This window comes from Hakea prostrata, chromosome 10, assembly GCF_041222555.1.
Source record: "Hakea prostrata isolate BN-2017 chromosome 10, UWA_Hpros_2, whole genome shotgun sequence".
Classification (NCBI taxonomy): domain Eukaryota; kingdom Viridiplantae; phylum Streptophyta; class Magnoliopsida; order Proteales; family Proteaceae; genus Hakea; species Hakea prostrata.
Window position 1 is genome coordinate 31,143,590 of NC_142609.1, and position 17,169 is coordinate 31,160,758.

The 17,169-nt window shown below is 40.2% G+C and overlaps 1 protein-coding gene across 1 annotated transcript; it reads left to right on the forward strand.

Annotated features, from left to right (window-relative positions):
- The first annotated feature begins 13,819 nt into the window (after positions 1-13,819).
- LOC149002469 (disease resistance protein RPP8-like) lies at positions 13,820-16,672 on the forward strand. Its single transcript, XM_089138720.1, has one exon. The coding sequence runs from the start codon at positions 13,820-13,822 to the stop codon at positions 16,670-16,672; it is 2,853 nt and encodes a 950-aa protein (XP_088994846.1).
- Positions 16,673-17,169: the final 497 nt, after the last annotated feature.

Consider the following 17,169-nt stretch of genomic DNA (forward strand, 5'->3'; position numbering starts at 1 on the left):
GTATGGGAGATTACAGACTTAGAAGAAGAAAGCAAGGAATATGAAACACCTGGTATATGCAACCTCTGATCTTCAAAAGACCATCGAGTGTTCACCTCATTCCAGCGATCAAAAGCCCTCTATTGTATTCACCAAGAACCAACTAGAACCAGAGATACAGGTGACCGAAGACGAACGCCATGGAAGACCTCAAGCAGCTTCAAGAACCCGTAGCAGAGGAATAACCCAAAATGAGAAAAAATGAATTGCATACATCGTGCGAGCCAACCCCAAACCCCTAATATAACAAGGTATGAACCATAAGAACCAAACCGGTTCGATTCATAACTAAAACAGGTACAAATTACCAGATTAACCCCAACAAAGTGGATTGAACTCATCATACATAGCTTGTCTCCAATTGGGGACTTGGCAGCTTGCGCATATGTAGTTGGGATTCTTTCTTCACAAGAAGCTAACAAATTCAAACGTGCATTGGGTTTCAAATAACTGGTACTTGAACAAGTGACCATTGGATGACCTGAGTCAGGATTTGATGGTTGAGATAAAACCACAGCAAGTTCATTACCAGAGTTAATAGGCCTAGAATTATTAGTATATCCATGGCCCAATTCTGTAGACCCATTTTCTAAGTTAGGAGTCTTATTTCCTAAATCAGAAGGCTCACTATGTTGAGGCCTATCATCCTGAGGCCCATTAGAGTCCCACTCATTGTGGGAATCGAGAGATGTCAAGCGAGTTATCGACCCAGATGGCTCACTGGAACCGACCAAGCGGCAAGCATCAGCAAAAAGTGGAGACTCAGCTTGTGGCTAAACCGAGGAACCAGGCCCAATTGCTGGAAAGCCCATAGGCCCATCAGCTCATATAGGACCTATAGGTCCACTAGCGGGGTAGGGCTATTTCCACTATTATCAATAATATTACGAGGCTTTTGTACATAAGGAGCTGAAACATTAATTAAGTCAAAAACTAGGCCCATTTACACAATCAGAAAAATAATCCTCTAACCAACGGGGGTTGATCCAAGTGGTAAGCAGCTTGGTCCGCTTAAGCAAGGTTCCGGTATCGAAACCTTGTGGATGCAAAAATTCCCCGCTGGGAGACTCACCCACCACAGCCAGGTGTGCAATCCGGGTCGAAAAACCGGATTAGTCAGGGCAAAGCCTTGGAACCGGGGTTGGCAACCAAAAAAAAAAAAAAAAGAACTACAAGACCCATCATTCTTCGAAGTTGCAAAAGGGAGTTGTTCTTCATCAAAAATCGCATGCCTGGACTTGTAAGTCTTCCTATTTTTCAGATTATAGTAGAGGTAGCCCTTATCACCTTCCTACCAAAAAAAAAAAAAAAAGCCCTTATCACCCATAGGATATCCCAAAAATACACAAGGTTTTGACCTCAGATGCAATTTAGACCAAGCATATGGCCTAAACCATGGATAACACAAGCACCGAAAAACCTTTAACAACTTATACTCAGGTTTAACACCAAACAAAACTTCCAAAGGAGACTTATTGGACAGCAATTTGGACTGCTGAAGTCCAAAAAATTCTAAGGTAGATCAGCTTGAAACAAAAGAGCCAACCCAGACTCCCTAACACATGCCCATGCTTCCTCTCAGCTAAACCATTTTATGAGGGTGTATAGGGACATGATACTCTATGAGCAATACCATTGCCAGCCAAAGAATCTAAACAACATTTGAAATTCAATGCCACCATCTGTTTGAATAGTACAGATTTTAGTCCCAAAATGAGTCTCAACCAGAGCTTTAAACCTTCTAAAAACTAACAACAAATCAGATTTATTCTTCATGGGATACAACCAAGTATGTCTAGTATGCTGATCCACAAAAACAACATAATACCTGAAATCATCATAAGAAATAAAAGGGCCAGCAAATCACTGTGCATGACATCAAGAGGGCATGTACTAACCACCGTTGGAAGTACCAAAGGATATAACCCATGGCTCATTGAGCACCTACAAGCATTACAATTTGGAAGAGACCCAGTTCCAAACATTTCAATACATTTCAAAACAGCTATAGTACAAGTAAGTGTTGGATTTTTGTTTTAAAATAAAATAATAATATAATATAATATAATATACTATTTAGATAAGTTTCAAAACATTAAAACTCTATCTCCCTAGTTTTGTTTCAGGACTTTTGTTTATTCTTACTCTATAGGACTCTTCTGGATGTATAGATTCCAATGAAAGGGTTTTGGCAATTCGGCATATATATTAGGTAATTTAAATTACCATATGTGTTTAGCCTCACATCGGATGGAGCTAATGATTATATGATTTATATATACATATATAGCTCCTAAGTGGGGTGTATGCCAGTTGAGAGCTAAGTGTGGATCACGCGCATGCACCGAGCTGGACTGAGTCGGGCGTGGTTGCGGCAGTGGTCTGTAGACCCTAGTCTAACCAGGCCATGGGGCACTATAATATTATATAGATAATATTTAGTGTCTATGATGGGACTTGGGACTTGGGACTTGGGTCGTGGATCCAGAAAACCCAGTTTTGGGTTTTGCAGTAGGGAGGTGACTGATCACATAGTCACAACTCTCTGAAGGTGACCTGAACAAAGAGTCACTCGGTTTTTTGGTGAAAAAACAAAAATTCGAATTCTAGAGTTAGAAAAATTCCATTTTGTTTTCTTCATTCCTGTGCTGTGTATTACCTTCGTATCTCCTTTGCAAGTAGACTCTGTTGGAGTGCTGCCTTTAGATCTAGGAGTTGTTGTATCTTGGAGGTGAGAACGTCAAGGTCAAACCCAGTCGGCATAAAAGGGGGCGTTCAAATACCTTAAGGAAAAGTATTGTACGTACACCTCAACTCACCCTGTTTGAGTTCGTGCTGATTTTCCTTCGTTTCTTCTACTACATTCGGGTAAGTGATTCTGACATAAAGTATACTTTAAATATTCGTTTCTCCTTGATTCTGTTATTAGTCTGTCTATACTGTGCCTCTGGTCTTCTGGTTCTAACAGTAAGCACAGTTTGGATGCCCCAATCTCCTATGCAACAAGCAACAAAGGCAACAAAAGCAATATTCTAAGAAGATAACATCGAGCAAGGAGGTTAAACAGATCTGAACTTAGAAACAACAGAATCTGAACCACCATTCTTAGAAGCTGTAAACCTTACTGCATATAGCCCATTAGTAGTCATGCCTTGGATTAGCTCCCTGTGAGTCTGCTGATCCTCGATGATAAACATATGTGAAGAGAAAAGAAAGTAGACATCATTCTCTTAACATAAGCTGGAAATAGTGAGAAGGTTACACCTAAACTTAGGCACATATAAAACTTCAGACAACCAGAAGCTTTAACAGTCATATGACCAACATGTAAAATGAATAGAGCATCTCCATTTCCTACAACAATATTCTGAGAACCAAAATAGAGTTTTTGAGCAGCAAGATGCACAAGGTTTGCAACAATGTGACCATTAGACCAACTATCTAGAACCCATAGAGAAGAATCAACACAAGAACTAGAAGAACTCATAACAATAGAACAAGCTACCTTACCAATGTATGCATGAGCATAGACATGTCTGTCAGCGTGACACAACGGACAGGTGATTCTTGGCTCATTCATTACAAAATTAAGTGCAAAATTTCTAGCAGAAAAATTTCCAGAACTCACCAAACCAACAGAAGTAGAGAAATCAAATGAGTCAGAATTGTTACTAGAATTCCTGAATCTTGCAAAATTGTTATTAGAACTTTGATTTCCAATGTAGCCACTCCTACCATAGAAACACGTATTTAGGACCTTTTACTGAAGCCAAAATTTCCAGACCTACCTCACGAAACCACATCTAAAGACAGAGGAGGCCGAGTACCAGAATTAACAGGACTCTGAGAGGAACAAATAGAATTACTTCTAGAATTGTTATGCATAGAAACATTTGCAGATATGATAGAAGCCACAAACTGAGAAGCAAAGGCACGCATATAGAGTTCTGAGTTATTGGCAAGCCTTGCAGATCATCAAATGACATCGGGTCTGCACGAAGCAATACATACGTGCTAAAATCCCTATACTCATCACCTAATCCTCTGAGAGTGGCAAGAACTAGGCCTTCATCAGGAATCAGTGAGTTCGTGGCAACTAGGGTAACAACAATTGAAAGAACCTCAAGAAGATAGTCTGAAATGGACAAGGAACCTCTTTGAAACGAAGAGCTTGTTCTTGAGTTCAAGAAGGCATGTTCACAAACCAAAAGCAAAGACACAATTCAACTTTTCCCATGCTTCAAACGAAGTGCATGCTGCAACAATATATGGAAGGGTTCTTTCAAAAACAGAGGCCACAGGCCAACTTAAGATCAATTGATCTTGCCTTTCCAAAAGAACAATGGGAGAAGGTGAAGAAGACATTGAAGATCCTTTGACAGATGAAGAAACCGAAGGATCTTGAGTAATAGATGTAGGGGGCTTCGGAAGTTATGTGTCGAGATATCCCATCAGATTGAATCCTTTCAACAAAGGAATAAGAGAAAATTGGAAGATGTGAGTTTGATGGGAAGGGCTGCGGCGACATTAATTGAAATCAAAGAAGAACTAGAGGGAACTGCAATTGGATACAGAGAGGACGACAAATGCCAAGATTAACCTGATACAATGTAGGATATATGTAACCAAGGTCCGACATGTCGACCATGTGGACTTGTGTCGACAGGTCGACATGTCGGTGTCGACCTGTCGACACAGGTGACACAGGCCATCAAATCAGGCGACTTTTTGAGGGGGTTCGATGAAAAATCCACCCCCTGTTTCGAAGGGTGTTTGGGGTCATTTGACCTGAAATTTGACGTGAAGCCTAATTTGAGGCCAATAAACACATTGGGAGAGTTATTTTGACCTAAAACATCACCTAAACTAATGTTCTTAATCAACCCATGTCTGACTGTATGTGGGCGAAAACCCCGAAACTAGAAATCTGAAAACTCATATAAACCAAATCATCTAATGTCTACAATTCACTGTACAAGTACATAGAGTCATCCAATCATATAAAATCTCCAACTCTCAATTCCAAGTATTGTGCCTAGGTGGATCGAACTCCATTTGACTGTGTTGTGCCTGTCTCCAATGATCTCCCAACAAACTCACATACTGATCCCATCTCATACGATACTGATAGTCCTCCAGATAATCATCAATTGCAGCTTTATAGCAGTCATCTTCCACCTCCAAGAGAACTCCCATGTGAGGGAAGTGAGAATAGGGCCAAGGAAGGTGTTGCATGCCTGATGATGTTGTTGGTGCCAATGACTGTGAAGTTATGGCCCCCTCAATAGACATTGGCCTCTTGAGACCATGGTCATACTAAGTATCGCCCTGTGAGTGCCTAGAATATGAAGTACTAGAGGGGATACTCATATCCATAATCATACCATACTGTCCATGTGATGGAGGGATACCATAAATACCGGTAGGCCAATAACCTAATGTGGAGCCTACAAACTCATCCAAGCTCAGGGACCCCATTGCTCCTATTAAGTTGCCCGCCAGATCTGAAGGATTAAAATAAGAACCATAGGATCCGTACTAGTAAGATCCGTGCAGGAGGGCGACATCATCATAACCACCTCTGTGCTGTTGCTGGCTCCCATGGCCCTTCGCCTTCCGATGGTGGCTCAGCCTCATATCAGGATCACCACCATGATCATAATCCTGGGTGGTATGTGTGAAATGAATCTCCCTAGAGTATTTGAGTGGGGCTGCTGTGTCTCTAGTAGTGGAACATGCAAACTCTCTTCAAGGCCTCCACCACCACCACCATTATCATCATCATCCCTCACAATCTGACTAGGAGGGAGTGTGTCATCTGGATCGTCATCCTGCCGCTCCCCCATGCCTGGTGCCATCATCCAATCCTCATCAACAGTGGCAGCTGCCTCTACATGTGCCTGACCCTCTCGAGAGACCATAAACTCATCCACATCAACCCTTGCAGCTTGAGCTAGCTCTGGGTTAGGCCTCCCTCCAGGTTGGTCGAACACCGGCTCACCCCTGTCTAACATCCACTGAATGAGGGGATCTTGGTCATCTGCACCCACCTCAAATATATTATTGTGATCGATGTACTACCTACTATTCTCAGCCTGCTCCCTGACATGCTGTATCTTCAACCTCATATTATAGTGACAAAACACTAGATCATTTAGGTGTTGGCTTCCCAACCGGTTCCTCCTCTTGGAGTGGATCATGTTGAATGTACTCCAATTCCTCTCACATCTAGAGGCAGTGCAAGTCTAAGACAGGATCCTGATCGCCAATCTTTGAAGGTTTGATGCACTGTTGCTATAGAGATACCACCATTCAGCTGCATTATCACAAAAACATTAAGTTAGAAACTCATAACTTTAATACTTAACATCAAATCAACTTATCTATAATGCATTTATGCATCTAAGGATCTAACTATCTAAGTATCTAACTTGGATCACTGGTTTCTCTAACCCATATAGCAGCATCTCCACTAAAAGACGCAAATGCATCCCTATACAACTTGATCTGCAATAATACAATCATTAGTATTGATTGGTTAGCTAAATTCTTTAAACAATAAATACAAATTCTAATCGTTTTAAATTCTCGATGTCTTACCTCGTTGTGGCAAAATGATTAGAGCATCGGATCTGGCTCCAACCTTGAAATTACTTGTAACAGGGCATCCAACAGGTTTGTGTCCAACCCTAAATGTTCACTATATTGATATTTAGGGTTTAGAAAATAGGCTACATAATTAAAAAAGCTTACAATTAGTACTTAGAGGCTTAGAGCTAGGATTGAATGAATTACCAATACCTACAAGGCTACAACTACAAGTCAACAACCCACAATATTTATTTACCGGTCCTATGTAGGGGATGCGTCAGATGAGCTATCCATCGTGCATTCACAATATCCAAGAAAGCCCGGTGCACTCTAGGGTTTGCTACCTGTATAGCGACCTTCATACGCTCAAGGGATGCATACAAGTGGGGTATAGTGGGTCCCCTCAAGAAAGAGTCCACCATACGCAAGACCTTTACAATAGGCTCCAAGGTCTGCAACACCACAATAACACTTCTCCAAAACTCATCACATGATATTGTGTTCTGTGCCTCGCGTCCGTTGGTCGTGCTGAATTATCACAAACTCATTAAGTTAATAAATAGTAGATAACTAGATGCAAGATAACCATAGACTTATAGTATAATAATTTATAAGATGAAATAGTAGATAGTTATCTTATTTGGATCCAACCCAATCAAACCACTCCTGGGATGCAACACATGAATTTTGAGGCCTGACTTCTTCTCATGCATGCTGCTCAAGGCAACAAAATTTGTCCCGAATCTTGTAGGACTAGGTCGCACCAACTCACCTCCACATGATCTCCTCATCATGGCCAAAGCAGTGTTATGATTATAGATGAAGTTGATTACCTGTCTTGCCCTTTCAACTGTGTTGTGGACAATGGTGATTTTTCCAATGTCCTTCACAGCATTAGGTCAATAGAATGAGTTGTACAAGGCATCCAAAAAAGATGATAATTAGGTGAACCCATCAACACTTCATTGGCCTTTTTGAAGTTAGAGCCATTGTCAGTGACAATTTGCATCACATTTGTCCTACCAACCTCATCTATCACATCCTATAGGAGACCCATGATATATCTATGGTCTTTTATATGACTAGTAGCATCCACTGATTTCAAGAAAATGGTTCTCCTTTCACAATATACTATAAAGTTGGTGATGGACTTTCTCGTCAGGCCGGTCCATGCATCAGACATGATGGTGCATCCATAAGTATCCCAGAAGGGTTTCATACTGTCAATATACTGTTGCAGCTCTTCCTCTCCTCCTGAAGGAGGGTGGTCATCAACTCTATAGGGTTGGGACCCTCATATCCAAGACATGCCTCTACAATAGTATCAATCATATGCTTGTAGTATGGACCATGTGTTGTGTTTGCTGGGATGTGACTATAATATATCCGCTTTGATATTGCTTTTTTTACCTTCTTGGCCATACCTTTCCATGCACTAGAAATCTTGGGCTGCTTGGGCCCCTTCCTCTAGAATATATCAGGATCTTGCTCCATGATCGGGTCCCTATGGCGTGGATAATCAGATGGTGGCACTGAACTTGATGTACGAGGCGCCCACAGACTCTTTGATCTGCCAAACATGCCAAACACACCACCCCTCCCCCAGATTTAGAAGTCTAACCCCTACAGCCCTAGAAGGACCAGCTCCTAAAGCTCTAGCTCTGACCATATCCTGTTCCTGATGGTGCAATCGTCTGCTCTCTGCCATGGCCCGCCACATGTCTCTTTCCTCTTGATCTCTCACCACATCAACAGGATCAACATCCCTAGCATCATTTGAATCATCTACATATGATGACGGTCCTCGCACTACATCATTTAGTGCTTTGTTGACTCTCCTCCAATCATCTTTCTTCTTCCCCTACGCTTTTTGTAAATCCCTAAGTACCTTCACTACATCTGGATGGGCCTCTGTGCATGTCGTCACATCCTTTGAACTCCCAGTGATGTGACCCTTGAACCTGCTGATGCCACTTGAGTAGATTCTCTTCCCACAAAAATTACACTGCTTTTTATTTTTATCTCCATCAATAGCCACACAGTATTGCCATGATAGGTCAGTCCTCCTTCCTACTGCTGATCTCTCAGGCTGTGGCTGTGGTTGTGGTTGTCCCCGTCCCTATGATTGTCCCTGTCCACCCTGGAAAGAGCCAACTCCCCCTCGACTCCCACTAGCAGACATGATGACTGTTGCATTCAAAATGATGGCATAACTGCGTAAGTCACTTAATAACACCAAAATAATTTGCCATGTACACAAATAAACAATCATGATTGAATATTGCATGTCACACGACTTAGGACATTTTCATATACACAAATATGTAATCACACGATTCACACCAATTATATGCATTTCATGTCACTAGACTAACCTAGGACATAGTAGGAAGGTGTATGTGGCTTAGGTTTGAACTAAAAGACCAAAAACCCAACCCAAGTCCAAGTCCAAGTCCCAAATTAATAGGCTACTAGCCTTTTGTGCACTAGATGGTTGTCTGTCTAGTCATAGAAGGCCAAATGGACGACCGTCTGGCCTTGACTAAAGCCTAACGGCTTTGTGAGTTCGTAAATATTTTTATTTTTTTTGAAAAATAAAATAATTATTTATTGGGTGAAAAAAAATTTCGACTCAGTGAGTCCATATATCGGCTCACAGAGTTCCACATATGTTTTTTCTATAATCATACAACATTTATATCACTTAAGAAGTAATCATTTTCAGTATTCAAAATATAATTTTTATTCACAAAAAAAAAAAAATTACTTTGTGAAAAAAATTCCGAATCCGTAACATTGTAGATCAGCTCATGATATTCAACATACATTAATTTCATAATCATCCAACATTATTATAGCATGCATTTTGTCAAAAATTACTTGGAGAAGAATGGTTATCTATTTGATGAAAAGACTCCCAGATCTGTGCGAAACCCCTCCTGATCGACAGAAACAACTTGATATCCGGCAATAATGAAGCAAGATGTACTCGTAGATGTCAAAGATAGGACCAAAATATGGTGAAAAGAGCAAAAATTAAGAGAGAGAGAGAGAGAGAGAGAGAGAGAGAGAGAGAGAGAGAGAGAAGCTCTGGAGAAGTTGGAGAGGAGAGCGAAATTAAAAAAATCAGAGGGAAATTCAGTTGAAAATTCAACCGAACCCCCCCCTTTATCGCCGACTTTGGCGATATATTGTTGAGAAATTGGTGATATATCGTCAAGGGTTGACTTTTCAACCGTTGGCGATGTATCGCTGATAAAGTGAATAGGTAGTGTCGCTGGGGGGTTTCGTGTCGGCCCCCAGTGACACGTCAATTTATTGTCGTGTATCACCGACACACAGTACCATGGATGTAACAGAGTGTTGTATTAGGTATATGAGATTACATCAGTATAAGGTAAAGTCTACAAATAGGAAGTCAATGAGTTAGTCACTGGTTGAGCTAGCATTGGGGGTCTCCTCAACAGTAACCCTATATGAATCATCCATAGACATGGGGTAATACAATTGTATAGCCTCTCTGGCTTCTTCCTTCGTCAATTACACATGAGCTAAAAGAGTTGGGATAGCTTCCCTCCCAAATTTGGTTATGGTTCCTTCTTCAGATATGACGAAAGTAGGCGGCTCTTCAAGCATATTAGGGCTACTTTGTAAACACTCTACTATGTATGGATTGGAATCAGACTCCACTTGCTCCTTCACCAATGACAAGACTTCAAGCCCGATTAAGTGTTCAACTCATAATTTCCAAGTAAACCGACATCCAAACTTATTAGGGTTTTGGGTGAACTGACTTGTGAAAGGGACAACGTAGTTGCAAGCCCTGCAATTTCAATATGCATGATGACAATGTTCTCCTTTTAAAGTTTGGGGTAAGATTCAACACTAGAAGAGAAAATATGTCTTCTTCTTTTGGTACATGATTGAAGCAGATATCTTCTATGCATAGGTACTTTAGCCTGGAAGTGAAAAGCTAGAGAAGAATAAAGAGTGGCAGGTGAATGAAAAAGCAGAGCAATTGAAATGGTGATCGCCACCGAAAAGCTCTATTTCATCGACTATTTGGTGATCAAATTGGATAAGTCAGGGTGAAAATGAAGAAGAAGAATCCAGAGATTAAAATAAGAGAGGAAAAGCCATTTATTCTCTTCTCTTCGTGTCACTTTTTCCTTTTCAGAGTTCTTTAATGGTGAACCCGCACCCCAATCCAACAATGTTTCTTCTTTTCCATATAAAAAATTTAACAGTAACCTTAATTGGGTTTGGTCCATATCCAAAATGAATGAAATACCCTAAATCAATGAACAACCCCTAAAATCCAACGAACCCAATGATCGGAAAGCCCAAATAAATCAGTTGTTATAGCAAACACCACGAAATAGCGAATCGAAAAAGAAACAAGAAAACAAAAAACACATTGAGATTTAACGTGGTTTACACACTGATGTGGTATGCTACATCCACAAGCAAAGAAGAAGTGTGTTTCCACTATGTAGAAGAAGAATAGAACAAGAACTCATAACCAATCACCAAGAACGGCTTTACATGAACTTTCACCCAAAACCCTAATTGAAAATCCCAAATATCTCAATAATGTGGAAGGCGAACATAGATACATATATATAGACTCCAATCGGGTAAATGGGTTGACCCATTGGGTCATATTGTACAGTACTGCGGGGGCTCTGCCCCCCCCCTCCACAAACTGATTTAAGTGTTGGGCTTTAGGCTTGGGCCGATGCTTGCTTCTACCACAAATCTCCGCAAATGGGTCATTCAGGTTGCCCACCAAAATATGTCGATGCAGGTCCATCTTCCAAATCAAGTACAAGAATTCAGGTCAAAACATAAAAGATGGTGGTGGTGGGTGATTTCCAGCGGTGATGGCCACTTTTTGGTAGTGGTGGTTTCCATCGGCTCAACTTAACCATTGAAGAAGATGGATATTAAGTTAAGGGGCATTTGAGCCATTTTAACACATAAGGGGTATTTTGGTAATATTTGTAAAAATTATTTCAGTTCTGGTAATGGTCCTTATCGGTGATTAACGAAATAACGTATCGATAGTTTTTGGCAGACAAGGGAGGTCAAGAGTTTTGTGGCAAAACCAGGGGTGTGTATGTAGAAAACTCTTTGTTCTAATGTAACTGGTTTTGAGTAAATTATTAATCTCATGTGCTAAACCATTCTTTAGGCAGGTGTGCTTTTGTTAACACATGTTAATTACTATCATACTTGTGATATGTTAGCAACTAACCATGGTCCGACATGTCGCCGTGTCGGACCGTGGCGACACGGCGATTCGGCCGACATGTCGCTCCATGTCGCCCGACTTTTTCCCTTGCTTCATCATTCTCCAAGAACTCCTCCAATTCCTTAATCTTCATAAACTTATCTTCAATGCCACCGCTTGCTTCATTAGGAACCCCCTGCTCCTTTTCCTCCTCCTCCCCCTCACCTTCGTCTCCTTCCTCTCCATCCTCATCATCCTCGTTAGAAATTCCAACCTCGTCATCATCCATCTCTTCAAAATCATCGAGGTTCTCCTCATGTCCATCAATTTCATCAACATCAGCTTTGATTTCCTTCAAGACGGCATCAGTCTTCCCTTCTGCCTCTTCTTTAACTATTTCTCCGTCAATAAGCTTTGAAATCTCACCAGGATTCCTTTCGAATCATTTTATATCTCTTCTAAGGTTCGATAGCAGTGGCTACGATTGGAGATCTATCTGTTGCCATATCTGCTCTGCATCGAAGCCGTCGACGAGGAGCCGGTCGAACAGTGATTTGGGAGAGAACGATTGTAGGGATGAAAAGAGATACTGAGAAGCTATTCGAGATGCTTGAGAGAGCTCAGTAGAGGGAGAGAGCCAGAGAGGAGGCTATGTCGACTTCTGTCGGCGCAGAGCTTCCGAGCCTCCTGCGCTTGCGCTCGCGATCCTTCCCTTCGTCTTTCTTTCTCGGCGATATATCGTCGACTTGTCAGCGATATATCACCGACTTTTGGTAAAGTCGGTGTCGCTGGGGGGTTTCGTGTCGCCCCCGAGCGACACGGCGAAAAATCGCCCTGTCTCGCCGATTTATCGCCGACCCAAGGTACCATGCAACTAACACTGTCTAGCATGGAATGCTCCATTACCATACATACAGTCAATATATTGCAGCAGTTCATAGATATGCTACCACATCTCATATGATATAGGTTGGCATTGTTAGCGAATTATTATTTCTATACATATGTTTTTGTCTTTTGGCTTCTTTTCTTTTTATTATTTATTTATTTATTTTATTGTTATTGAAGATGTAAAAAGTTTATTGAAACATCTGAAAAGGATACAAATCCAATACAAATATGTTTTTTGTATGCAGTTTTGGTTTTCAGATGTAGTATCTTGAATTGATCTGGAAAATGTGAACTTGACAATAATGGATGTCATCAATGTCATCCTGAAACCAATTTTATTGGTGTCATTAAAACAGTCACAGTTGCAGTAGTTTTGCAATTAGTTGCTTGATTTCATTGATACATCAATCTCATGTAGTTTTCATATTGCATAATTGCACTTTTATATATAGTTTTTCTTTTCTCTCTGGATTGTTCAATATTTTACTTTGTCTGTAAATACTTTATAGGTATATGGAACCTAGTAGTAGTATTACTAGTAGCAAGATCAGGTGCAAGTCCTCACGAGTATTAAGTGAAATAAGATAGAGGGTCTAAAGAATTCAGCTACAACCTGGTTTTAGACATGTATATCATCCCTAACATGTGCAATGATTTGGAATAATACCCCTCGCCTTCGTTCACTAATTCCTTTTTAGGTTTTATTGTTCTTCCAAAATACCCTACAAGATTAGTTCTTTATCAACACATACAATTAGTGTAGCAGCTAGGAACGTGATTTTAGCAAAATTTTGTCCTAGCTAGTGTTATGGAGTAATATGTAAATATTCATTTGTTATGTGACACCTGACATTTCTATGTATTTACTAGTATAAATATGTAATCATATCAGTAAATACATGTGTGGTATTCATTTCAATCTGTTGCATTTCCTTAAAAGTTAGTGCTTGTCGAAGAAAATAGGAAACAACTTTAACTTACACTTTCTTTTAATTCTTTCCCAGGTCATTTGTAGACACATTATAAAAGTAAACAAGGTGAAAAGAGAAGAGGTCTACTTTAAAAATGGCAGAGTCCGTTGTCACATCTCTAATTGGAAAGCTTGTCAACTTGATGTCACAAGAAGCTAATTTGCTTTGTGGAGTAGAAGCTCAAATCCTGTCTGTTCATGAGGAACTTGAGTGGATTAAGTCTTTACTAAGAGATACTGATAAAATGTGCAGAAGAAACAAAAGGGTAAACACATGGGTGCACCAAATCAGAAACCTTGCTTTCTTTGTTGATGATATACTTGATTTGAATATGGTTGAAGTCATGCAACAACGGCAAAAAAATATCGGATTGAGGATTATGAGTTATCCCAAACATCTTCTCACTTTGCACAAGTTAAGGAATCAATTGGAAGATATCAATAGAAGGATTGAAAAAATTTTAGCTAACAAATCCAAGTATGGGATTAAAGATCTTGAACCTGGAGAAACTCCTTCGGCTGGTTGGGATGATGGATTTGTGCAGAAGGTAAGGAGAGATACAATGGGAGAGGAAGTTGATGATGTTGTAGGCTTTAAGAAAGATATTGCGGAACTATCAACTCTGCTGACCAAACAAGATTCCTTGCAGCTCCTTGTTGTCTCCATAGTTGGTATGGGTGGTCTAGGTAAGACCACTCTCGCGAAGAAAGTCTACAACAGGAATGAGGTCAAGAAGAGTTTCGATTCTTGTGCATGGATTTATGTCTCCCAAAAATACCGAATCAAAGATCTTCTCTTGTCAGCAGTATCACAACTTACGATGCTCAAAAAGCAGGAGTTGGAAAAGAAGAAAGAGGAAGAGTTACAAGATGTGCTTTCCCAGCACTTGAAAGGAAAAAAATGTTTATTCGTATTCGATGATGTATGGGAGACACAAGATTGGGATACATTGAAAGGGGCATTTCTATTTCATCCTCATCAGAGTGATGAAGGGAAGCAACAACGAGTTTTACTTACTACTCGCATTTTGGAAGTAGCCAAGCATGCTGACCCTTCAAATACTAGTGTTCCTCATGAACTCAGGCCTTTGGATGAGAATGAGAGTTTTGAACTCTTCACAAAGAAGGTCTTCAAATTTCAGGTGCAAAGTGATCAGCAAAGAAGCATTGACGATAAGGATTTAGAAATTGTTGGAAGGGAATTGGTTGCCAAGTGCCATGGATTACCACTTGCAATTGTGACATTAGGTGGTGCCTTATCGACAAAGCCGCAAACAACAAGCTTGTGGCAGAAAACACTTGATAGTGTGATGTGGCAGCTTAATCAAGGCCAACAGAAATGCATGCCCATATTAGCTCAAAGTTATGTGGACTTGCCGTATTACTTAAAGCCTTGTTTCCTCTATTTTAGTATTTTCCCAAGAGATCGTGAGATCAAATCTCAAAAATTGATTCGATTATGGGTTGCAGAAGGGTTTATACAACAGAGAGGCGATGAAACAATGGAAGATGTGGCAGAGGAGTACCTAGAAGAGTTGGTTGAGAGGAGCATGATCCAAGCAGCAAGGAGGTTATCAAATGGAAGTGTTAAAACATATTATATCCATGACCTATTGTGGGACATAGCAGTTTCAAAAGCTAAGGAAGAAAAGCTTGTTGAAATATACGGGAGTAGCATTAGTAATTTTTCAGCTTCGACCTCTCTAAATATATTCCGGTGGCTTGGGATCCATTCTAGCAACAATAATGGTATGTATCATGTACCAAGCAATTCTAATGCGCTATACCATCTCCATTCCTTGTTGGACTTTAGTGGAGGAGGAGTACTACTTAACAAAAAGATGTGGAAGGGGTTCAATCTACTTAGAGTATTGGATTTAGAGGGAGCAGCAAATATCAGTACTTTACCCAAGGAAATTGGAGAGCTTGTTCTTCTAAAGTACTTGAACTTGAAGGGAGCCGGCATAGAAAGAATTCCACATTCAATGGGGAACTTCTGCAATCTACAAACCTTGGATCTAACGTCCACAAAAGTCTGTCACATGCCCAAGGAAATATGGAGAATGCAGCAACTAAGACATCTTTATTGCTACGGCATAGGAAAGTCTCCAAACAGAGGTAGAGTAGTGAAATGCATGGCAAAGGTTGTGAATAAGATTGGTGGTCAAAGTAGTCTTTCTAGAATCAATAATTTGAGGGAACTCCAAACGCTGTGTCTTGAAAATGCCAGTTGGATAGGTGCACTTGACAAGTTGACAAATCTGAGGCAACTTAAGGTATCATTTCGAGGCAATGAAGATTCGAGCACGTTGCACAGAAAAGAGGCATTAATTGGCTCTCTGACCAAATTGGAAAAACTTAGAGTGTTGTTTCTAAGTGGACTTTTCCCTCCTAATTTGTTTGATCTTGTTTCATTTTCACACCATGTGCATCTCTTTCATATTGAATTGGTTGGAAGACTAGAGAAGATACCTGCCTACGATGAATTTCCACCAAATCTCACAGAATTGATATTGCGGTGGTCATATTTGGAGGAAGCAGACCAACCAATGGCAACACTAGAGAAGCTACCAAACTTGAAGATTCTCCGATTAAAATATCATGCAGTTAAAGTAAAGGAAATGATTTATTCAGCAGGAAGTTTTGCTAAACTCCAAATTTTGGACGTAGTAGGACTGGAGGACTTAGTGAGACTACAGGTGCAAGAAGGAGCTTTCCCCTGCCTTAAAGTTTTGACTATCAACTGCTGCTGTAGATTAAAGATGATTCCAGATGGGTTGCGCAGTGTCACTACCCTTCAAGAGCTGAACGTATACGGCATGCTGGATGAGTTCAAAGCTAGGATCCAAAAAGACACGGAAGGAGGAACTGGGGAGGATTGGGAAAAGATAAAGCACATACCCTCTGTCACTATCAGCAAATATGAAATAGATGAAGATCAAGGCTAGCAATATCACAAGTGAGCTATCCTTTCACAAATATATATACATACACATTATATCAGCGTATTTCTTTCTTTTTGACTGAATCTCTATTAATTCTTTTGAATTATTATTATATACAGCTATTCAGATCGAGAATGAGTTCACAGGCTGCAGAAGAGACAGAGGACTACTAAAACAGATGGCTTCAATGCAGACACATGGTTCTATTTACTGTCGATAAGGAGCTTACTAATTTTAAAATAAGTGATGCGTGGTTTGATTTGATTTATGCACTCTTTTAAATAAACAATTTATTTCAGTGTAAACACTATTAAGCATGGGGTTTTACATATATATGGGTGTGGCAATAAGCTATCTGGGTGTTGCAAGGGTGAACCAATAAATAGAGTATTCTTGGCTTTTCACTTGGAAAGACAACAAACTTCTTTTGTAAACAGGAAAAATCTCATTCCATCTGTTATATATAAAGCTCAATTCATGATTTATCTTTACTTCAAAAT

Bases quoted from the DNA above. Each gene is read 5' to 3' on its own strand.
- LOC149002469 (XM_089138720.1), top strand. From the start codon at position 13,820: ATGGCAGAGTCCGTTGTCACATCTCTAATTGGAAAGCTTGTCAACTTG.